Raw genomic sequence first — 25349 nt, forward strand, 5'->3', positions numbered from 1 at the left:
ACTCAACTTCTTTATTTTACAGTGTGACTTACAATCTTTCAGGTAAAGGCAGTATAGGTAGGCAGGAAGCTCATAAATGAGCCATTTCTACTTCCATTTTGTGCACAATGGAGTTGGTCAGTAGCATCTGCAAAGATAAGTCAGCACATCGTCATCAAATCCCAGCTAGCTGAAAGCCAGACAAAATGTTTTCATAAACAAGAACCCTTTTCCCTCATCAGTAAATGAGAGGGTGGAATATCCCTACCCTGTAGATTGGAACATGGAGTCGGATCTTCTCTTATTGGCAGATTGCAGTGGGGAAAACATCATTCATAGAACCCCGTCTGAGGACAGCATCTTGCCCTGTGGTTGTAAAACCTGAGTCTGCTGCCTTCCCTGTAACTGCTGCAGAGGGGCAGGGACAGATATTGAAGTACATATCTTTCACAAGTTTTTCACATTCTCTGCATCAGCTGAGGCCTTTTAGAAGAATATTCTTCTTTACTTTCTGTTCTGTAAAACCACCCCATAGGAGAGGAACACTTCTACATATCCATCCTTCTCGCACCTTTCCAGCAGAGCCTTTATTGTGGTATTCAGAGGAATTTTTCAGTTGTCTTGTGCCAAACTTTGGCCATGTCTAGGCCACGTATCATGGTAAGACCCAGAAGTGAAATGCCTTCCTCACCCTACACCGCCATTGCCCTTGGTAATAACGCTAGGGCATTCAGGGCACAAGGGAGTATGGCACAGTCTGGTAGCTGCTCGGTATGCATAGCAGAGCAAAATTCTGCAGAGTGTTATCAGAAGGCTTATTCACTTCATAACATGTGTTACATATGGTGGCTTACATTGAGATTATCTCCTTCTGTAACACATTTCCAGCAATGAATGTGTGTGTTTTCCTTGGCCTGTATGATTGCTGGTTTAGCACCAATTTTTACTGGAATTAAAGACTAACATTAAGCCTAAAAATTTCAGAACTTAATATGAAATAGGTGCTTTCCATTACATGGCAGCACACATTGGACAAATTAATGTCCTGTGAAAGTAATCTTTAGGTACCTGAGGTAGATCTCCTTAATCTTAATAACTTGGCATTATATGACCTGCTGTTGCGTCTGTTAACATTTGTTGTAATTCATCTATTAAAGAGAGCAATAAAAAGCCAACAAATATGCGAAATAATCATCGGAGAATTGTTTCAATGGAAGGCAGCCAGGCTAAGTAGTGTCCTTTTCTTTATCAGTGCTTCTGTTACATTTTGAGTTACGTATCTACGTTTCCATTTCAATTTTACCCAAATTTTTGTATTATCCCTGATATATTTATCTTAGCAAGAGCAGCTTCAGGAAAATACACAAGCTTATTGCAGGTAAGGGTTTCAAGTTTTTAAACAGAAAAAAACCCTTTATATTTATTTTATTTTTTCCTGCAATGCATCTATGTTTTTTTCTATGTCTGTATCTCATGTTGATCATGTTTCTAATTTAAATCCCTGCAAAAAAGAGACTTTAGCATAAAAGACTGGAGTTGACATTTAATAAAAAAATCTGCAAAAGTCTAAATTAAATCATTGCATTAAATCAGCAAAACAGATTTGGAGTGGTTCCTAAAACAGTATTAACTATATCTCTATAGAAATTAAACTGAAAAGCACAAAGCACAATGCCAACCTTAAGTTTGCCTTACATCATGCTGGTGAGGTATATGCCTTCTCCTGTGTTCCAGATGAGCAGTGAGGCTGCAGGTCTGTGACAGTCTAAGCCAGTAAAAAATGCTGGGTTCATGGTCCTGCTGCCTTCTCTGGATCCGCTAGTCATTTACAGCCTCTGGCTTGTCTCTGCTCTGGCTCTGATCTGATCCACAATCACCTGAGTCAAGGACCTAACCTGCCAGAAAAAGATCAGTGAAGCACTAGTGCCACACTAAGGAAAAAGGTGAACTGCAGTAAAATTGGATTTGGTGATCCTAACGAATTACAGAATTGCCACCTGAATCCGCTCCTTTTCTGTTGCATTAGAAAGATAAAATATTTTCAAATATTACAGTATGAAAAATACTGTTTATAAGGTTTTTCCTAACCATTCAGCAGGGGAATACCATTAAGAGGTCAGATTTCAGTCATCTCTGAAAGGAAAATAATATATCCTATTTGATTTTCATAGGCACCTTCCTTCTTTCTGCTAAATTGTTACCATGCTTGGGAGGACCTCCATCTAAACACCTGCCCATCACATTGTTATTTTCTTGGGCTCTCATGCCTAGTCTATTCTAAATTTGTAGGAATTTTTGAGCAGGAACCTTCTTTTTGTTATGCAATATTATAGCACTTAGCACAAAAAGCTTGTGTTCAGGACTGAAGCTTTTTAATAGAAGTGATAAATCATGATAATAATGCAGGAGAGAAATAATACATTGGTCATGATGATAACACATCCCCTTCTTTATCCTGATATTACTGAAGTCAATAGCAAAGCTGTGTTGACTTCAGATGGTACAAGATTAAGCCTTACAGCATTATTATTCCATAGCATTTTGAAAGTTTTTGTATAAAATGTCGTCAGCATAAAGAAAAAACTTCGCTTTATAGCAGTACACACACGCAGGCTGGATTGACAATGATACAGACGTAGATATATCCACAGGGTGAATATAATGTGTATGTATATATAGCTTATATATCTCTCTCATATTTTTTTTCCAAGACTACTAAGGTGATGTAGGCATTATATTTGCCCTTAGATTGATATATCTTTTAATCTCAAGACTCCTGTCAGGATTAGCTTTACTATCTAAGTGAACAGTAATTTAAAAGAAATAGGATTTTATTGAACTTCTGCTTAAATCTCAGCAACTTCGGTTAAAGACAGTCTGCCTGGTGTGATGTGACTTGAGAACTGAAACTGCAAGTTCCTCAGAAACTGCCATCTACTTTCATCTGTGTAGTGCTTAAAGCCACACTGTGTGTTTATATTAAGCTCAAACAAAATTAATGAGTTTTTAAAGAAAAGTAGCTGTAATGAAAAATCTTAAATATAATTTAAAAACTGTAATTTAATACAAATTCATGACATCAACCTCTGTGTATGCAGAGGTTCTATTTAATTTTCATTAAATAATGTAATATCTTTTTTCAAATACCATTTGGCGCAAGTAATTCCTTCTTTATTATGTGTCTTATATTGAATTGATAGCCTAGTATTTCATACAAAGACTGCAGGTTGCGCAGTTCCAGCTGCTTACACTTGAGCACCCACTGGATGGCAGTCACATACAACTTTGGAAAGAATTCAGCTTGGTCCTTTAATTCACTGACCTAAAAAAGAAATCCGAGGTTAAGTGCCTCTTAAGAAAAAAGTTTTCTTTTATTAGATAACGCTAGTTTAGAACAAAGACAAGCAATTAAAGCAAGCAGACAGAAATCTCTCTATTCCCTCACTGTTGCCTTGTGGTGCACCATTTCATTTCAGATACCAGGATTAGAGAAGGGCCATGGAAGGCAACACAGGTGTCCCCTGTGGGACAAGAGGTGCCAGAGCTGGCAACGGAGCAGTAGCTGGCTCTATCGCTAATCGGAAAGGCTTACTCCTATTGATGGCAAGGCCAGGAAATCAGTATCAACAGTTTTTAAATGGAGATTTTATTTGAACCAGGAATCAAAACAATCAAAACTTCAGTCATTAAACCCGTGAAACAGTTCATAGCTGAACCCTTTTCCTTGACTTCAGTGAGATCTGGAAAATATATGTGAGTAGATAGAGTCAGTTCTTGATTCAATACAAGTTGTCAGTTTAAACTAATACCCCTAAGCAATAATCTGGCTGTTATCTGTTAGAGCCTGCAACGTAACACGGCATTAGTCTCCTTGTTGCCACCCCTGGCTCCCACATGCAGCAGGATCTTTTGTCTCTGCACCATGATAGTATGCTCTGCTGAAGTCCCATGGGGAGATGATGTCACTGGAAGAATTTATTTGGGTTTTTTTAGTCTGGCCAAGATCACTGCTAACTAAACTGGTCCAAAGTGGGGGGAAAAGGGGCACACCTGCTCATATCTTTGACTTCTTTTTGGCTACACCAGAAACCAGAAACCAGAAAGCTGCATGGTTTCACTGCCGACATGCCCTGCGTCCCCTGCTGCAGCCTCTTTCTTTGAGCTTTACCACGGAAGTCCCACTGGAGGACTCCAGGTATGCATATAGGTCTGCCTCTACCTCTGTGCTGTGCCTCTGTGATTCCCAGAGGAATCAGGGAAAAAAGTAAGGTGAGGGAGAGGGCAAGAGTGTTAGTTCCCTGTCCTTTGCTCCCTTGCCACAGCACTGGCACCATCCCCATTCCCAGAGATGGGCAACCTCTGACCACACACCAGTTTGAGGGATTTGGTGAAATACATTATCATTAGTTTGGGATCATTGTCATAGCATGATTGTATATTTTTACTTATTTTAAATGTGAGTGCCATTATGCATTTTTGCCAGGAAAGGCAAAGTTGGAGAATTGTGTCTGGCGGAACATGGTGAGGTTTACAATGCTCTTTGGTTCCTGAAGGATTTTCCACCATGGCCTCAGAAGAGCTTCTTAGCAAATATAGCATGTTTGATTGCCTGAACTACAAAACCTAAGCTTTGGGTGATGGGATGATATATTAGATATTCTGAGCCCAAATTACAGAGCACCTGAAAAATAAAAGTCTATACCTCAATGCTGTTGTACTCTATGGAGAGAAGGCAGTCTGGTATTCTTGCAGGGAACCTGTATTGTAAAGAAACAAGCTATAGCTTTACATAGCTAATATACTGATTCTCTATTAATCCATTATGGACCAGCCTTTCAACATCCTGAACAGTAGCTGAAGCCAAGGGGAGTTTCACCACACCACAGCTGCCAGGATTTGATATTCTGTATTTGTGCATGTAAATGCTCACAGTGGATCATTATTTAAATTGGCTTTTCATTTTCAGGTATGTCCTACAGACACAATTAGCATTTTCAGGTAGGGACAGCCTGTATATTAGTCAAGGATGACTTTCCATTACTTGTTCCTAATAGTTAGTCCAGACTGTGGCTACTGCTCTAGGATAACCGTGATACTTTGAAAAATTGATAGATTTGTAATATTTAATATAATTTATTAGAATCTTATCAGATTAGTGATGATCTGATCAACTCCACTGGTCAGATTCCAAGTTACAATAAAAAGAAATATTTAAACATCACTCCAGATTGATTTTGGGAAAGGAATAACTTAAATGTTGATGTTGTTAACAAATACCAATGTATGTGGTAGTATGCCAGACTATTTTATCTGAGATACTTTGGTATATTTTAAGCCATACAAATAAAAGGAGAACCTAGAAGATGAATCCTGTGCAATCCGAATGCATGAGAATTAATTCCACTGCAGGCAAAGAAGTTAAATGACGTTAAGGTTCTTGGTGTATAAGGCCTTTTTGTGCATCAGTCTTTTCACCAGTCTTTTCCCAATATGCCTCTCTAAAGTCTATACCTTCATTTTAATAGCCCTAATGGTAAATACCATGGCAGCTCTGAGATCTGAGCCATTCCTATCTCTTTTGACATAAAAAGGGAATATTTTTTTTCACCTGGTATGTCTGCAGCTCCCACTGACCACGAGTCTGACACTTGTGATGTTGGATGCTGGAACACTGATTTTCATTCCACCAGGGAAACCAATAGCAAGCACTTATCTGGAGTTAGAACTTAGTAGGGCCTGCTGTGGTTAAGGTTGAGAACTGTTTTGTATTTTAACTCTTTGTATTTGCTTGACTGTACCATTTAAAAAATAACTCTTTTTTATTTGAAATTATGTAACTCTAATTTCAGGTAAAATATGTATTTCTGCTGTTTATTAGCAGTCTGAGAAAAGCTGTTCAAGATACTCTGAACAAACTGAAACTCCTTAGTTTCTGAGTAAGAAGATGGAACTATGTTTTTCCATGTATTTAGCTCAAAAGTCTACAGTTTAAAATTAGGAGATAGCCAGTGGTCATGCTAATAAACATTTGTGGCCAAATTTTTAATAATCAGTGACTTATGATCAATTAAAAATAATTTCTGAACACAAGTATTTGCTAGACCTCTTTTGTCATCTGTAGAGAACATTTTCACTCTCTATTATGTATATACACTTCCCCTGCTGGGGTTTTATGGGACAGTATAAGAAAGACAGGACCCCTCTTTTCCAGTCATTATAGTTTTTTGAGATGATTGCCTCTGCAGATTCATGGGCATGACATCAGTAGGCTTTGCAAGTACATGAGCTCTTAGTATTCCGAGGTATCAGGGGATTCAGCCCTTCAGTTCTATGCTATCTGCCATTCATTTACTCTTAACTACTGAACTGAACATTTGCGGTACCATTAAAGCAAACGAATCTGAGATAATAATATTTTGAAATTAGAAATATCGCAAAAAGATATGTGAAAAAATTCTATGCCCTTTAGTGTTGCAGTTTCTCCAGAATTACTTCTGCAGTCTATTATACCCGGCAAAGCCTTTAATCACATATATGAGTTTCTATGCTGTTTTGTGCCAAGGTAAGACCAGAATAAAATAAAGAATTGTTGTTCTGCCTTCTTAAAGCCTATGTAATAAACACGAAAAGCTGAGAAAATAAATAAAACAGCAAAGATGAAAATTCACCCCAATTACGTTTATGAAATGTGAACATCAAAACTCTATTGAGCTGTATTGAACTTTCTTAATAGTGCTATTATTAAGCATAGGCAATTTATTTTATTCCTCTTTCTTCACATTTTTCTGTTAAATAGTTAAAACCAGGAATAAATATGCTATTATAGTGTGACTGTGGTGTCATATTGGGGAAAATATGAGTTTCCTACAGATTAAACTGTTTAGTTTAGTTGATTATTCTTTAATTTATTTTTTATGTTTCACTGAGTGTCATCACAATTAAATTGAACAACACTTTCAACAAGAAAATATTAAACATGAAGTGCAAAAATAAATAAGTCTTATTAATTTATAACTTTTCTGTGAGAACAGGAGAATACTCAGCACCTGCATTAGTCTCAAATTCTCAGCTATGTAATTCTCGCTTTAGCAGTAACCTAGGTCACAAATGGAAATCTTATATTAAAATAATATGCTGTTTTATTGTTGATGTTGATGCTGTTGTTATTTTTAGCAATTATATTGAAGCACACAAGCAAACGCTGAAGTAATTCTACAGCAACCAGAACAAACAAATGTTCAGTATAGGTATTTTATAGGCCTTGGGAACAGTGGAGATGGCAGATATGGAAGGAAGGGTATTAACTGTTATTTTCCCTTTGTCAAAATGAAATCAGAGTGTATCAGAGCTGTAAGTGGTAGCATAAACTCTATAAAGTAGACCTGATTCAGTAGCACTGTAAGAAGGCAGATCAGTTCAAAATACTCATAATTTCTTTTCTCTTTCCCCAGCTTGATCACTATCCTCCAACAAGTTACAGCCTGCCAACAGCATCTGACATTCAGTTCAACTCCCCAAAGGCACTATTCCTAGGAAAAGTTATAGGTAAGATTTAATTTTATACCTGGTTATTTTATTAGATATTTTCAGAGAATACTGAAAACCATAAGCACAGGGGACAATGATATGTGTCGTGTTTGCAGCATGACAGTTGCTGCACATGTCATTCTTGACTAGAAAGTGGTGATATTGGAGTTATACCTGCAGGAAGGGTTATGTTCACTTTGTCACAGAGGCTGATGTGCACACAAATAAGTGATTGTCTGTCCAATGTCCAATGCATGGAAAAAAATAGATATGGGTAAAGAGACACTTTTAACATCGTATTTGTGAAGTTTCATTGACCTCTCAGTGTCAGGGAGAGGGAATATGAGGAAATCATCAAGACCACTGCTTCTATGAGGGAATATTAGCATTATTTTAAATAGCATCATCCACTGTGAAGTTCTCATGTGCTTTATTCATGCAGTCAGGCTTCTTATCCCAGTGCATCCTCTTGTGGCATAACTATCCCTCATCACTCTGCCCAAACTGCCGTTTCCTCGCAGTGAGCCCACTAATGAGGTCCTCTGGAAGTCTGTAACACCTACGGCAACACTTATCTATACATTTTCAATCCCTTTTGTGGTCCTCATCATTGTTTCTCAGTGCAGCAGCTTCCCAGCCAGTTCCCCAGCTGAACTCAAAAGGCAATACAGATGCCTGACTTGTAGGCCATCCTACTTTCCATTGCTTAGTTTTTCTACTACTGGCATCTTACATGAATTTCCAGGGTTACTCACTTCAAGAATCAATTATTCCCCTGACATTTACAGCTTTTAAGACAGGCTTTTTTCCCCTTTTCAGAGTAAGAGGGTATTGATATTATTTCCTCTAAGTGCTTTGTTCAGGGATGCAATTGCTTGAACCACAGTGAAGGGTTTCACCCAGAAAATTGTAGACTTTTCTTTGTTTAGTGGCCTAAGGCAGTAATCTGTGAACCCCATGCACTGATTTTTGAAGTGGAAAAGCAATTGACCACATAGCTAATGTGACGTTTTGAAGACATACTTTTCCATCTGTTTTGTGTTTATCATTTAATGTGTTGAACTTCTGTGAAATAGGAAATGAAAAACCTTTAAAATGGTTGGTTAACAAGAGAGGCATGAACTATTTTCTGGTACTCTCGAAGTCAGTTCTGTAGATAGTACAAAAGACAATGCGGTCTGATTTTGGTGAGTCTCTGGAAACTGGGTGCATTCCCTTCTCACCTTACTGAATTAGGGTGGTTGGACTAGAGCTGACTCTCCATCTTGGCCAGGCTGGCCTCTGTATTTATTAATTAAGGTGAGGAGATGGAGGACTTCAGATGGAGCATTCAGTATCTAGAATTGCTCTGCAGGCAAGGAATGGGGTTTGAGTCTTTCCTGCCAGGTAACTGTGAGTAAAAATAGCAGCTATAATTTGCTGAAGAGTGTTGCAGTGTCCATCTCCCATAATGGATTAATTGCCCGTGAGGTTCAGTTTCTTTTGAGGTGGCAGCTCTCTGTAATGTTTCATTTATTTAAGAAACTACCACAGTATGGTGGTACTGCCTCCACAACTTAGTCTTCTAAACAGGCTTACCTTTTTTTAATGGTTATTTGGATCTAGCTAAAACTGGCCCTCTCCTGGCCATTCTAATCAGGCAGTGCTTTGGAGGAGGCTGAGAAAGATGCATGACAGAGAAAATGTGGAGACAGGCATACAACAGAGAAAGTAAATACTGCAGCATAAGAGATGAATAAAAGAGTGAAGGGAAAGAAAAGGACAATTCCTAAAGCACAAGAAAACAATGCACTGTACACTGTGGTCTGAAAAAAAAAATGGAAGAAACATAAAATGAAAGAGAAAGCAAGAAATACTGCTTACGCTACACTCATTTAAAATACCTAAGTGCTCACAGAGTTCTGTGAGGAAAATCTATTCCTTTGAATTGCTGAGCTGGCAGGTGTACTAGCAGCACAGTCATGTAACCACATAGATGAAACTGTGACATAGTTAGGAGTTTAGTCTTTGCACTGGCTCTTTTTGAGCTGAATTTTTAAAGACAGCCATAGCACTACAAAAATCAAAGTCCACCCAGCTCTCTCCCACATAACCCCATGCCCAAATGCTGGTTTCTTTGCCATGTTTAGGTACTCCCATTCTGAAATTTTCTTTAGGCATTCATGAAGAACAAAAAGGCTGCAAGAACTGGTTAGCTCAGATGGTCCATGGTACAACGTTTCAGGTCTAGGTCACTTATTTCAATATTGGCAGTGAATAAAATCCATAACCATCTCAGAGGTCCAAATAAAATGAGTTATCAATCCATGTTCTTTTCCGACAGATCTAAATCCATAGCAGCTTACATTTGCCTCATTTACAAAAAGTCATGTATCTGGCTGAAAATAGTTTTAAGTATCCTCTGACTGTTTGAGTTGGATCCTACCAAATGAGGAATGAAGCTTGGTAACAGAACAACATCTGTATTCTGCTTGTTAATATCAAGGGGTTGATCATAGGACTCACTGGACTTTTTCAGAATAAAGACATAAGAAGAAAAAATAGTAGATTTCAGTGAATAGAATTTGATTATCTGGATAATATTTGATATCTGGAAAATTACAATTTATATTCATCTCAGTCTTTATAAATAGGGTAAACTGACAAGATCGATTAAGAACAAGTTCCAAATACAGAATTTCAAATAGTAAACATAGCCCTGATAATATCTGTCCCATAAATACTTATGGTATAGTTGAAGATTGTCATCAGGAAGCATAAAGCAATCACAGCTATCACTGATGCCCACCTTTGACTCCTCTGCTAACTTGAAGTTTGGGAACAGGCAAAGGTCTTGGGGTACCCTGAAGGAGTGATTTGTGGATAGGTGTATTTCCATTTTCCTGTGCTACTTGGTGATTTTAAGCCACAGACAACTGCTTCACTGTTTCTGAAGATGCTATTTGTCATCCACTCTTAAAAACTGCATCACACTTTTGTTATATATTATATATCCTATTATCCCTGGGATTGATTACTTCATTCTTGAACAGCATAGGATTATACTAGCATGGTTGACAATATGATTCTTTTGCTTCCTCTTCTCTACTTCTGTTACTGTCTTTGCAAAATAAGGTATTTTATTAAGCAAAAGAGCAAATCAGTCCTAAAGAAACAAACAAAACCCCTTCTATTCTTTCTGCCAACGAAAATTGAACTCATCTGCAAAGACACAGATTTCCTGATGTAAAATTGTTGTGCGACTGACCATATCTATTGATCAGCTTTACCGTGCAATTCTCAGTAAGTCTGAATGAGGGAAGAGTGCGGTTAACACTGCTACACAAGTGCAGCAGTCTGAAGGGCAAAGTAGATGCAGAATCCAGTATATTCAAAGCTTCTAATTGTCAACTCATACTGGTTAGGCATATTTCAGTGGACCAGAGGGATCTGCACCAACAGAAGATCTGGATACGTACATCAAGTTACAATTTGTACCCACCTGCAATTACATCCTCTAAATGGGCAATATGGGAGTAGCCTCCTATCTCACTGCTAGTCTGTCATCAGTTGCATTCAGTTTCTGTTGTTCCCATACTATGCAATCCTTATTTGTCATAAAAAATGAATGCAAGCCCCTATTTCTAAAGACAGATGGAGTTTTTGAAGAGCACTCTGGAACAATCTTACTAAGACACTGATCTTCCACCTGTCTTATTTCCATTTTTATTAGGGTTATTTGCTTGGGAGCAGCCGCTTCTGCCACAGCTGTGCTTTTTGTGATAGCTCAGCTGCTGCCAGTCAGAAATGATCACTTGTACAACATCTACCACAGTGCAACACCACCCTCTGTTCTAGGTGGTATAACAATATGGCTGATTAATAAAATGGTGACAAAATGGCTCTGCACCACATAACTGTTCATAATATTTTCTGTAAAGCAGGAGGGTCACATCAGAAACAAAAAGAAATGATTGAATTGCAGTTGTAATCAGGGAGCATTTCTTCTTCTTTAAGTTAAGGTGTTTTCTGCTTTCCTGAAATAATTTCCAGAAAAAGCAAATATTCATTGGCTTTAAAAACACTGCTATATAGTATTTTTAGCTTTCTGGGAAGCTGGAGATAAAGGCAGTCAGTATATAATCCTTACACAGAATGAATGAATGAATGAGAAATCCTGTTTTACGTGAGTGTGTGTCTCTAGTGCAAATATTAAAAATAATAACACTAGAGAAATGCAGGATTTTGTAAAAAAGAAGGAAATTATTAATGTTTCAAGGAAGTTCTTTAATCTGTTATTTAAACGTACTTGGGCTTTGATGGCTGACACAGGCAAGGTAAGAGGGAGAAGCTGGCTACCTGGATGACCAGCTATGAAGAGAAAAAACCAAAAAGTAGACAATGTGACAGGAAGTGTTATATGTTACAGTCCAGATTTTAATCTACATTTTCACTTAAGCTGCAACTTGAGACTCATTACTGAGGCAGAATAGAACAGAGGTTTGCTTTTTCTTCTAAGTGTAGTGGGCTTGGATGCAATGCTCAGGTTTGTCTTCACATCCGTTTTGGAGACCTACACCAATTTCCATTACAGGCCTTGCTATATAGGGAACCAATGTCATAGCCTGTACTTTATTACTGAAAGTGGAGTATTTATTTGGGTTTTAATATGCATTTTTAAAGAATTAACTACACATAATTAAACATGATTTTGTAAAAGTATCTTCTGGTGATCAGAAATAATTTGAGAGTTTCTTAATAGGATATTTGACTGAGCACAGAAACACTGAGATACGTCAAGAGTTGCTCTTGTGAAAAGTGGCAGGGAGGTAAAGGAAATGTGCTTCTTGTCTGTTTTCCATCTCCACCAACCACTCCAAATCAAATTATATCATTTCAAAAATAAATATCCACTTGGAAACAATCAACATAATGCAAGTCATCTATAACACAGATTATCAATTTCAGAACTGACAGCTAATCTCTGTAAACTCCACTTATGTCTCTGCCTCACCCTAATGCTCTTCAGGTACTTCCAGTAAGAGTGGCAAAAACAGAAACACCTTTCAGGTCTGCTTTCCTTACAAAAGCAGCTGCCATCACTAAAGAGATCCTGGAAATCAACCCCAGGGACTTTGAGTCTTTTCTCAAAAGTGGGTTTCCTCAAGAAGAGGCAGAAGGTCCACTTCTAGATGTGTTATTATTTCCCTGGTGTCAATGAAAGTATTTTTTATTGTTCCCTGGCTGGAGTTTCTCTGTTTCTTTACCGGGGCATGTGTTGAAAATATAAAACTGGTCAGGAGACATTTCTCTGGATTCATTGTAACATTCACTGCCTTGGAGTGATGGGAGGTAAGACCAGCCAAATAATTAGTGTCAAGTGTGCAAAAGAGACATCACAGAAAAACTTCACAAAAAGCAGGAGATAAATGAAATTGCTTACATGGCTTAGGTAAGGTACAGAAATAGGAACTGCTTTTTTTCTTGCATGGCATCTCTCCACAAATAGATGCTGAATAATAGAAGGCAAAGGTTCAAAATCCTTTGAACTACCAGCAGGGACAACAGCAATTTTTCCAAGAGGGTAATCATTCTTTACAATAAATAAGATACTTACTTTTCTACAGAACAAGCCTGGCAGTTTGATGCTTCAACACTTCTAGCTGAATAACAAAAATTACCTACAATGTAATTCATCGTACCAAAAACACCATACACTTTCAAAACCAGCTTCAGTGTCGATATTTCCACACAATTGCCGAGGTTTATCACTTAGAGGATGGTTTGTTTCATACCAAAGGATTAACATCTCATCTCTTTGAAAACATTTACCATCATTGAAAAGGGAGTTTTGATAGCCTTAATAAAAAAATCTGTAAAGGATATAGGCATTGTTATTATTGGTGCTCAGTTTGGGTATGCTTGCTTGACATTGACATAATCTGCTTATGAAGTTAACGTTAATCAAAGAAATCCTCGAACCAAATACCAGTTAAGAATTAGGTCTCTGATACTGTAAGGTACTTTGCTCAGCTCTTAAATTTGGATCCTAGAATATAATGCAGAGCTGTAAATAGATTATGAATAATCTAAAAGTATTTTTCTGCCACACATCTTTGACATGTATCTACTACTACCTCATGATCATAATGAAGTTAACACCTCATTATATCTATTAGCAGTGTGGAAGTCAGGGCTCCATGGCTTGAGTTTGCTTTGTGGCTCCCCTTCATTTCGCAGTGTATAATTGGAGTGCAGGGTGGCTTACTGATAATGAACAGAAAATAGCTAGCATGCAGGAAATTCATCCACTAACTTCAAAGTAACTGCCTGCTAGTTCATTTCTGAGCACCAGCATTAACATTCAGTACTGTAATCTCAGAGAAAATGCATATGTGTATTTTATATGTCATATTAGAAGCCCTCCTGCTATAGTAGCAGTTGAATTAAAGATGTGCTTTCCCCTGCATGAGTCACACATGAATTATCGTACAAAAATATAACATCTGGACAATTGTCCTTCTACTCCTCCTCCTGTATAATAGCATCAGCCTGGTTGAAAGTTCTCTGGGATTTAATATTGCCTATCTCTTTGACCTCAGATGGCAGAAATGTTCCACAGCTCTTTTAGTTAAAACAAGAACCAAAGTAAAAGTAAAATTATTTTTTTTTTCAGTCCTCTGAAGTTTTGACCTATCTGACTTCTCTGAGAAATCCTACCTACAAGCCCTGTTCAGAAAGGAGCATTTCCCATCCAAGGGGACACATAAAGACTTTGAATTGGTGGTTCCACCCCAATAACTTCTGTGGCAGGAATCAGGGTAGTCCAAGTGAATTTTATCTTTTGATTAGGGGTTGGACTAGATGATCTTTAAAGGTCCCTTCTAACCCTTCTATGATTCTATGAAGAAGAGAAGCCAAGAATACTCATTGGTGCCATTCACCTCTCAGCATCCATGCTGCATCTTCTTTCCATTTTTCAGAATATTGTGGGATTCGACTGCTGCAGCATCAGCCTGCTGGCAACTCCAGAGAGACCAAAAGCAGACCCCAGACAAGCTGGACTAAATTAGATGCTATGGTAATCTCAGTAGTCATGAGTATAGACATCTCTGCTCTTCTAAAAATTAGCTGGAGTCATCTCCTCCCACTAACTTTTCACTCCCATCCTTCAGGAAATTCTTCATCTCTCCATCCCTATCCCATACTTTGTAGCTGCCAGCTGCCCTTTCACTTGCTTATTGCACTATTCTCTATAAAAAGACTTCACTGATTACTAGTGTTCAAATCTTCTGTGGACATTAAACAGCTCCAGAAAGCTATCTGTCTTTTTTTTTCCCATGCTCTTCTAGCATGCATACTAGCCTGTAGCAGGATGCAAGTCTCCTAGTTCCTAACTTACTTATAAAGTTCATTTCCTTCATGCTCAGAAAATTGTTTCATATAAATCGCACTACAGGATCTTCCGGAGAAAATAGTCCCATTGCTTTATAGTTCTTTCCAAAGTATGCATCTGTTGGCTTGGAAAAAAAAAGGAAAAAAAAAAAAAGAGGAGATTGTAAAGACATTTAATTTAGTTAGTGCCATTTTGAAGAGAATGTTTGCACAAGTCTTATCTGACATTCAAACCCATGTGATAACACTGTTTAAAGGTAATGGAATAAAATGAAATCTTAAACTTCGGTAATTAGCGTGACCTTTCCCTAACTTCTGTATTTTATTAAGGTGGCATGTCTTAGTTGTACAACTTTTCCCTACCACAGAAAGAGAGGAACTATTTTACCTGTACTGTGTAATATCTAGTACTAATTTATTCCAAATGCAGCTGCTTTAAAGGGTCAAAGAGGGGAACTGAACATGTCAAGATCACCAAGGGCATAAATAAAACCTACTGTTGGGCCTATAAAATTATAATGGTATAGATAACAAAATTGGAGAGCTGAGAGCACCTACAAGGCCTGTAAATCATAAAACAAAGTGTTACCCAACCTGAAAACTCAAAGCCAAAAGTATACCTGAACTGGAAAGGGAGGGCATGTTATAATTTTCTTCCAAATATATTTAAAGGAAAAATTGACAATCAGAATAGATGTCCCCTAAAATAATAGAAAGACAGAATTGACAAAAAATTGTCTTTACTAGGTCAAGGTAAAAGTCTATACATTTTACATTATTTTACCTAACATGGGCAACTTCTACCCATGGCTCCAGATAGAAACCATTCAAAATGAATATGCACCCATGTTTTGATCAGAAACAGCTGTAGAAATTTTCAGTCCAGACAGATTATTTTGGTTGAAGGTGCAGATTATCTATTCGACATTACTTGTAAGGACAGGTAAATAAATTATGTCTAATTCAAAACTCACTCATTTTTTGACTATTGAAAAAAGCCCTCAGTTTTTTTATCTGACACTTGTTTCACTTAGGAAAGTAAAGGCTTTGGAGGAAGAAATCAGAACACAACAACTCATAGCCTGACAACAGTATTAAAATGAAAACTCTTATCTTTGGTCAGATGAATGAGAATCTCTCCAAGAGATAGTGTGCCTCCACGTCTGTGATCTGATTCAGAGATACTGTCAGACAGGCAAGAGAAGTGGCTTGTGTCCATTGTTTTGAAAGATCACAGCTATCAAGTCAAAATTCTCCCTCAACAGCCATCCTAGTTTTCACTAAGTCAGTAAGAATTTGAAGCTGCCCATGTCCTCTTCTGATCTGCAATGGCCACTTACGCCAGAAGCACCAGAGGTTTCCTAGAAACTGGAGAAAGTTTGCTCAGGTTGCTGAAAACAAAGAAAAGCAAGGGGTCTGTGCATTTCTGGAGTGTCAACCAGATAGGAATTTCATTATATGTGCTACTATGCCTGAAATAATAAACCCCGAAAGGAGAGTAGGACCATTGCCCCTAGTCCTAGTAAAGCACTGCACTAATGCACCTTTGCACGATGGGGCTCAGAGCTGCCTTAGGTCTGAGTGGCTTTCACTCGCTCAGAGAAGTCTGGACCTGTCCGTGCAGATAGGTTTTAAGCTGTACGGCTTTGTAGGAAGATATTTATCTCAGTTCAAAGGCTCAACAGAAAATCTTTGCACTGCTAAACCCTATTTTAATCCACAGCCTTAAGTAGACCATATATAGAATGTAAAGTAAGTCTATATTGCGATGCTGTTTTTGCACAAGAAAAGTCACTTGTTCTGCATAAGTATAATCAAGACATAGTAAAATAAAGTAAACCTATTCCTCAAACAGTAATGAATAAATGTGAAGATAATATTTTTGTAGGTACTTTACATCTGCTAAATTATTCATGGTGAATAATTTGCTTAACTCCCACTATCAAAAAAGAAAAGGAAGTAAGTAAATTATGGGAAGATGATTTAACATTTTCCTGTTAAGCCTGACCTTTGACTGTAGGTTCCTTTGTATTTCTTGTAAACGAAATGCTCTCATTATTTAAATCACAGAACCAAAACCTGACTGATTTCTTATTTTTAAGTGTTTGTGCCCAGCAAATTTTAAAGCTATATAGGTATATATACTCTTTAAATAAGTCCTTTCTGATAGGTACAGTAATTTATTCTCCATCTGCGTATTTCAGGGAACAGATAAAATGATATCAGTTGTCACAGAGAAGGAATTCATTTAAAGGATTGTTCTTTTCATTTCCAATAGCTTCAGCTATGTCCATGCTTTAGATAGCATTGCAGCTGCATCAATGACCTCACTTAAAACTTGCCATAGCAATACAGCTGTGATACTACGCAACATGGACTCATTGTCCCTGGTTATTTGCATGGTGTGCTTAGGGGGAAGACACTGGAAAGGTCATCCTAAACCCATCATTGCTGCTACTGCATCTCAGTCACCAATAATGAGCTAAAAATATGCACTTTATTTAGATTTTTGCACCACCTATGTTTTTCACGTGCCATTTCACTTATGGTGAAATGGATTTCAGATAAATTTCAGATACAGTTTCAAGCTGAAACATGGCAGTCAGTCACCACAGGGGGGGAAGGCAGGATCTTACCCCTTGTTGAAGGAAGGATTTTACTAGCCAGTAAAATACAAAAGGTCTAGTCTAAAAAGTAGATCTTTATATACCTAAGGAAAAGAAACAATTTGTTTTAATTTAATAATTCCAATTGTCTTCACAGAATCACAGGTTGGAAGAGACCTCAGGGATCATCTAGTCCAACCTTTCTAGGAAGAGCACAGTCTAGACAAGATGGCCCAGCACCCTCTCCAAATGACTCTTGAAGGTGTCCAACATGGCCGAGTCAACCACTTCCCTGGGGAGATTATTCCAATGGTTCACTGTCCTCACTGTGAAAAATTTTCCTCTTTTTTCCAATTGGAATCTCCCCAAGAGCAACTTGTGTCCATTCCCCCTTGTCCTCTCCATGTGACTCCATATAAAAAGGGAGTCTCCATCTTCTTTGTAGCTCCCCCTTAAGTACTGGTACATGGTGATGAGATCCCCTCTAAGCCGCCTTTTCTCAAGGCTGAACAAACCCAGTTCTCCCAGCCTAGCCTCGTATGGCAGGCCTCCCAGTCCTTTGATCATCTTGGTGGCCCTTCTCTGGACCCCCTCCAGCCTGCCCACATCCTTTTTGTATAGAGGGGACCAGAACTGTACAGAGTACTCCAGGTGTGGCCTGACAAGCGCTGAGTAGAGTGGGATAATGACTTCTTTATCTCTGCTGGTGATGCCTTTGTTGATGCAACCCAGCACCCTGTTGGCCTTCTTGGCCGCAGCAGCACACTGTTCGCTCATGTTGAGCTTCCTGTCCACCAGGACCCCTAGGTCCCTTTCCACAGAGCTGCTCTCCAACCAGGTGGATCCCAGTCTGTGCTGCACTCTTGCATTATGTTTTCCCAGGTGCATGATCTTACACTTGTCTGGATCAGAAATTAAGAGGATGACATTTGAAGGGAAAGATAGAAACTGTCTGGACCCCCACAAGTCTTGCATGGGGACATCTACTATAACAGTTAAAAATTTTTACCAAAACCCAGGAATGCATTTATCTGAAAATGCATGTATCGTGAAAGGGGAGGGATTCAAGGATTCTGTGGTAGAAACTCTCTTAGCTCTCTTATCTTAAAGGAAACCTGAAAATCACCATTGTCCCACCAGGGATGCAGGGCTGGCAAACTAAACTGGGGTGCTTCACACACTGCACTTCAACAGAGCTAATGGCACTGGGTAGAATGTCTCAGTAAGGATGTCGCTAGCATCATTAGCAGAGATGGGAGGCTCTGCTGACTTTGCTCCCAATGCCTGAGCCAGCTCAAGTACCTCAGCTCAGTGCTGCTCTGTGCTGTGTGGACTATAGTTACTTCATGACTTAGGTGACTGACCTGCTTTCCTTTCTAGATAATTTTTTATAAATCATTTGTTGTTTGATCATTACATTTCAGCTCTTGGATGCATTTCTACATAGGAAATTGGGGCCAGACCATTTTTTCCTCTTTTTTAAGAGGGTAGCTCATCCATAATTTCCGATTTTTTTCTGATTGCAATATTATTATCTTGCTGTAATACTGTCCTAGCCTACGCATTCAACAACAAAATGTAGTTACTGCATTCATCCTGCTTGCAGCAGTCCTATAAAATAAACCATTTTCATGAATCAAGAAGGATAGATTTCATGCATTGTAACTGCACTTCATCTGTAGTAAATTTTTTTATTGTTTTGCAAAGCTGGTATCTAAAAATACTAGTAGTGATTTTCCTCAAATATTTGTGTTATGATGAGAATCACATATAAAAGCTAGTGCTTTTTTCAAATATATTCAAGATAGTTGTCACTCTTCTTCAAGTTATTACCTGCATCCATTCAGCTAAAGGCAAGCTAGGACCCTTGCATTCAGTAAATGATGCTACTCAGTTATTTTCTCAATTGCCTAGATCTATTTTTTCCTTGGTGAAGTAATTCTTTTTCAACAAATTGTTGTCAGTTAAAAAGCTGATCAACACACTGTGCTAGGGTGTAAGTGTTGAAGCACTAGAAGAGATATTGAAATAAGAGTTGCACTGGCACAGTAACCAGTGCATTCAGAGAATGGGTCTAAGTTTTAAAGAATTGCACCTTTTTACCAAGATACTGAGCTTTCTGCATTGAAGGCTGCTTTTCAGCTTTACCTCAGAGCACACCAGCAGCAAGACCTGAGATATTTCTGGGCAGCCTGTCTTCTTTAGTCTCCTCCACTTTGCTGTCAGCCCCCACAGCCCTGCTGTGGAAATGGCACCTGCAGCACCCTGCACAGACACTCATGGGCATCTCCACATGCAGCAAAGGAACTGACATGGCTGTTTCTCAAGTCACATGGCCCTGCCGAGTTTCTGTGCCAGAATGAGAAGGCAGTATTTTTAAGTGACATTTATCTCAGCTGAAGCAAATGGCATTTTTCACTGGCATATACTGTCAGGTGCTTTCTTAACCTTGAAAAAGAAGCCTGTTCAGCAGCTCTCTGATAAGTGCCTGCAAGCTTGCAGGACCCTGCAAATTTCTCTCCATTAATGCACATATCTTAATTGCTTAATACTGTTATCTTGACTTTGTAATAGTGTCCCCTCCAGGAACAAAGGAATGCCTGGCTGACAGATAAACTTGCTTCACATCTAGTACTGGTATTGGTAGTGTGCCGAGTCCTTTCAGCTGAGGAATGCACTGAAACCAGTGCACTAATTTTATGAAGGACTTTTTTGGTGGGAATGAGGGTGTTATGCTGCACCCTCTCCTCATACTGGAAAATAAATACTTTCATCCTCTGTAAATGGGAAATGCTAGAGTTGCATTGTATTTCCACTTTATTCTGAGGCGGGGGCCAGAGGGGGAGAGGAGCACAGGAAGAGAGATTGGGACATGATGAGCCTGACAGACAGACAGACAGTTTGTTTTCAGACTTGGATCTATCCCCTTTCTTGTTTCCCCCACCACAAATTAGCTAGTAAGGTGTTCGTCACAGGGTTCAGACACTATCTTCTATTCCCAGTGTGATTGCTTTACCAACAGTGCTGTTTTACATGGCTGTTTCTTGCACTGGTTTGGTGCCTTCTCAATGGTGTGCATGGCACTTACACACCAAATCCATTTCTATAACTTCCCAGCTGGCTGTTTCCAGTCCTTCCTTAAGACTCACCTATGGCTGTTAGATTTTTTTAAAGGAATTTACTGTTTTCTTAATTGTCATAATAATGCATCCAGTCAGATTAAAAGCCAAATAAAAACAAGCCAAATCATACTATAATGGAGATGTACAAAATCTTGTGCATGCAAGTTGCCCTGCATTTGCCCCCATTTGCCCCCAGCCTGCCCACCTTTGAGCTTTCCCACAGCAACTGGTGAGGGCAGTAGGCTTAGGACTCATACTAAAAACTGTGCTGCATTTCAATAATGCTACATTAACTTTACCTTTCTCCGAAGTAAAAGCAATTTGTGGAGCTTTCCTCATACATACACTGTCTCTAGGCTTCTTGCCTAGCCCGTATCTCCCTTAATCTCCCACCTACATCCTCTGACTCCCTTTTACCACACTCCCTTGTTCGCTCTGGCTCCAACTCACATATAAATTTGCAGCAGGCAGCTTTTATCTCAACTATATTCAGGTCAGGCTCCATCCTGTTCCTGCTACTGGATTCAGAGTGCTGTCTCTCTGCTGCTCTGGATCCAGCTCCTTCTCCCCTTGGCTCACCCACATTTCAGTGCCCCAGAGGCTCACAGCTGCCATGAGTCTGGACACCCAAAGCTGTGGTGTGGTCCGTAAAGCATGGCAGAACTCTGCAGGCCAGCTTTTTTCTCCAGGCTTTTAGCATAAGCAAATTGTATGCCCTTACTGTCTATATTTTGGAAAAAAAAAAAAGTATAAATTGTTAGCAACTGCTTAGACAGTTTCCTTTCCATGAGAATAAAACATCTGGGGCACCTTAATTCTGAATATCAAGTTCTTGTTGTGAAGTTGGGTAAGTGCCTCTGGAGGGGGAGAAAGAGGAAAAGAGATGAAGGGACTGAGGAGTGGAGTGGAGTGGAGTGGAGTGGAGTGGAGTGGAGTGGAGTGGAGTGGAGTGGAGTGGAGTGGAGTGGAGTGGAGTGGAAGAAGCTGTGAGAAACACAGATGTGGGGCACAAGATAGTCGTGACAAAGCAACAGCATTGATAAGCTAGAAAGCTGGCTGATACCAGGTGCCTGTGGCTCAAACAGGGATGTCCTGCTCCTGTGGTGCTAGACTGGAGCAATGTACAGTCTGGGAAACTGCAGTTGATCAGCTGTCCATGGGAGGTACCAGTTTTTTCTTGTTTCTTTGCGTTTTTCTTACTGCCTGACCATGAGGCAAAGAAATGAGCAAATATATATTTACCTCACCTGTCTGCTCCTCCTTAATTATTGTGGATTGGCTTCTACTTGCTGACAAACTCAGGTCTCCTGTCAAAATGCACAGCAATTGTCTTAGCTGAGCATGTGACAATTTGGCTTCATTCCATGTTGTTTTCACAGATCTCAAATTGAGGGCATCAAGTTTTGTGCCGGTGCATTTCCATCCTTTTGGATCTCCATTCTCAGGATTTCAGTATCATGGACAAAGCTAGCGACACGTTGCTCTCCCCCTCAATTCGCAAGAGAAAGCTGATGAACAGGACCGTGTGATCAGTGCTACCCTTACAGTGACCTTCTGAGTTTGAGCAGCTGACAGAAAGTCCCCTGCTCTAACCATCACCTTAGCTGCTTTGCTATTTAACTGGTTTACAAACACATCAACCAGCCTTTTAAGGCAAACATACCAACTTGCCATAGATTTTTTAAGACAAAAGAACAGGGTCCTCCTACAATTTAAGGTCCTGCCGTCTCAATCTAGCCTTCACCTCTATTCTCTAGACTGCTGCCTGAATCAGACTCCTCCTGTTAGTAATGAACTGGAGGCAGGGAGGAAAAAAATGAAAAAATACTCATTTAAAATTTTTCTTGTTTTCAGGTGGACTCATCCACAAAAAATCCCAAGTATAAAAAAATCTTTTTAAAAAATGCATATTGGGATTTTCATGTGCCCATATTCAGCTCCTCTTGTAGAATTTGGTGCTGAGCATGCTCAAATACAGTCTTTTATAACTATCCACAAAAGTAGTTTCTGCAGATGTGTATGTACCAGCTTGTTGGATGCTAAAAGACTGTTGGCTCTTCCTTTTACAGGCCACCTATCACTGTTCCTTTTTTCCATCTATCTGTTGACTTGCATCCACCCAGCAGTCCAGCAGTAACTCTAAGTAGGTTGATTGTCATTCAGAAGTCTTGGACAACTCACCACTGCGCCTGTGAAATTAAACTTTGCTTTGCACAGACTGTGAACTGGAAGATGTTGTGGCTACATTAGCAGATGCACAGATAAATGTTATGTCCAGTAAGTTCAGCATATCCAGAATATTTCAGCTTCACTGTACATCTGTCGATGTGTCAGACTACATGCTCTCTGTGCATTTCAATGCTGTCAGACACGTGAGCATCACAAAGCTCACTATTATATTGCAACTACCAGCAATATCTAAAGTATTTATTTTTCCCAGTTTGGAGGAGGGGGGAAGTACAGGTGGAAAGAGATTTTTAAGACAAAAGAATCTTTATCCTCAACTTCAATCAAACTGTTTCAATCAGTGAGTAATAGTCTGTCAATCAAGGAATGGAGGAAGCATATCAGATTTTAGAGGATTTAGTACTTCAGTAAATTTCAACATAATCATGATGAACACTAAGATTTCCTAGCACAGAACTTCTCACATATACCTATGTTCTTGGAGCACCTGAGGCTTCTCAAATAACCTAAGTTTTCCAGATTTCTGTGCAGAATTCTTCCAGTGTGAAACAGGTGTCTTGACAACAACCATCTTCTCCTCCCACCTGTCTACCAATCCACATCACCCAGAGGCCTGAACCAACCACCTGATGCTTAAAAATCTCAAAGAAAAGCATTTGTTCTAAGTGCCTGAACATTGTGATGTGAAAAGATCTGAAAACAGCAGAGTTACTCCCATAAAACTGCAGACAAAAGAAACCAGGAAAAAAAAAAGAGGGGAAGTGGTAGATGTAACAACAGAATAAAAGGTATAACTGATGATAATGCTTGGAATAAAACGGGAGAAGGAAGCAACTGAAATGTGAATAAAGAGGTTGTGGAAAAACAGTGGTGAATAAGGAGGATGGGGAGAAAACACTGAATGGGAAACCATGGATAGGTGGTGACCTGCATCGCATAATCAGATATATCAAATACTTGAACACAAAGCCCTTGAGACATGCAGGGCCAAACATGTAGTAAAGCACCATAAGCTTTACTCCAGATATGCTATCAAATTCTACTTAAATTCTCCATTTCTTAAGCTGACTTACCAAAAACCTCTGCACATTTTATGGAAAGCCTTTTTCTTTAGTTCCTCAGGTCTTGGAGTTCTTTCTTCTAATATTAATTCTCTGGTGTCCTTCTTTTATTCATACTGCAAATAATTCAGCACCTTAGGACAGCAAAGATTTGGCTTCTCCACTCTAGTAGTGTAATATATGTGTATTTTGTGACTAAAACTTACTTAACACATTAAAGTCTGCTAGAGGTTGATTTTTACATGGTTATTTTAATGAATTTTTATATACACACATATAAGCTAAATAAAAAATTCTAAGACAATGATACCAAGCAGACTGTAGAAGGAAACTGATTTCCTCCTAGAATGTGTGCATGCTTCAGCATACTAAAAACTGGAGCTTCTTTATCAATTCAAATACTGTTTTTCATCTTCCAGTGAAATCTTATCTGAATATCCTTCCATTCTGGAGATTTTACAGTTCATGCATTTCTGTATATATTAATTAAATATCTAATTTTCTGGTTGGGTCTCTGATTTGAATCTAAAGTTTTGGCAGCTTATTCAATATTAGCCTTTTGATTGGAAAGAATAACTTCATTTCTTGAAGGAGAGAATCATGTCTTAAATATTCATTTTTAAAAAGAAAATCTTATTTTAATTATATAATTTTCTTCTCTCTGGTATCTCACCATAATTAATACTTTATCCTTTTTACCCTCAGTGCATTGTTCTAGAAATTGAAAGGACATTCATCTGAGAAAAAATTAAATCTCAAATCAGCAGGAAATAAATCTCTTCGTGACATGGACCTGTTCTTGTCAACGACTTCAGGCACTCCAAATGAAGTGAAGTACCCAATTATTACAGATTATGCTCAGTCACCAACAAGAGGTGTTTCTGTTCTGTGCATTTCATCTGGGCATTCAGGAAGTGGTTGGAAAAATGTTTGTCCTTCCAAAGTTGTCATTTTCTTACCTCCCCCATTGCTTCTGCTATCGGACAACAGTTCCATTTCCTCATCTGCTACATGACTTTTTTTTTTTGTGAAATACCCATGGCGAAAGCTTCTTGTATTTGCACAAAACTATGTGTTCCTGTAGGACAGCTGATCACAGGCCTGGTTTTGAGTCTTGCCAAATGCTACTCTTGCGTTACTCTCTGAGACATCGTACTGCTGCTATTTTGCAGTGGTTCACAGCCCAGTCAGCATTTGACATGAAATTAGAGACTGTTTCCCAGTTTTATGCCCCCTACAAGTTCATCCGCTGTGGTTCAATTCTGTACTTCCCTGCTGTACAGCTGGGGCATGTCCCATACAGCAGTCTAATCCAAGCCTCCCTGGCTTTACAGCTTTGTTTTGCACAGGCAAAGCCTTTTCATCAGGCTGTTTGGGGACTTTTTAAGGCTTGTTGAAATTTCCACATGATCAACCAGCCTCTGTCCTGGTAAACCTGTTACAGAGGCAGCATATGTTCAATAGCATGCGCTTGAGACTGTCTTAGCAGGATC

At 38.9% G+C, this 25349-nt stretch overlaps 1 protein-coding gene across 1 annotated transcript in view; it reads left to right on the top strand.

Moving 5' to 3' along the window:
• The window catches only part of CNTNAP2 (contactin associated protein 2), a 1177124-nt gene that overhangs the window by 1104818 nt on the left and 46957 nt on the right, over positions 1–25349 (top strand). The window contains exon 21 of the mRNA XM_075083760.1: positions 7431–7524. Coding sequence (XP_074939861.1) covers positions 7431–7524 — 94 coding nt within the window. The remainder of the gene's footprint in view (positions 1–7430; positions 7525–25349) is intronic.

Source organism: Phalacrocorax aristotelis, chromosome 2 (genome assembly GCF_949628215.1).
Source record: "Phalacrocorax aristotelis chromosome 2, bGulAri2.1, whole genome shotgun sequence".
In the NCBI taxonomy this organism is placed as follows: domain Eukaryota; kingdom Metazoa; phylum Chordata; class Aves; order Suliformes; family Phalacrocoracidae; genus Phalacrocorax; species Phalacrocorax aristotelis.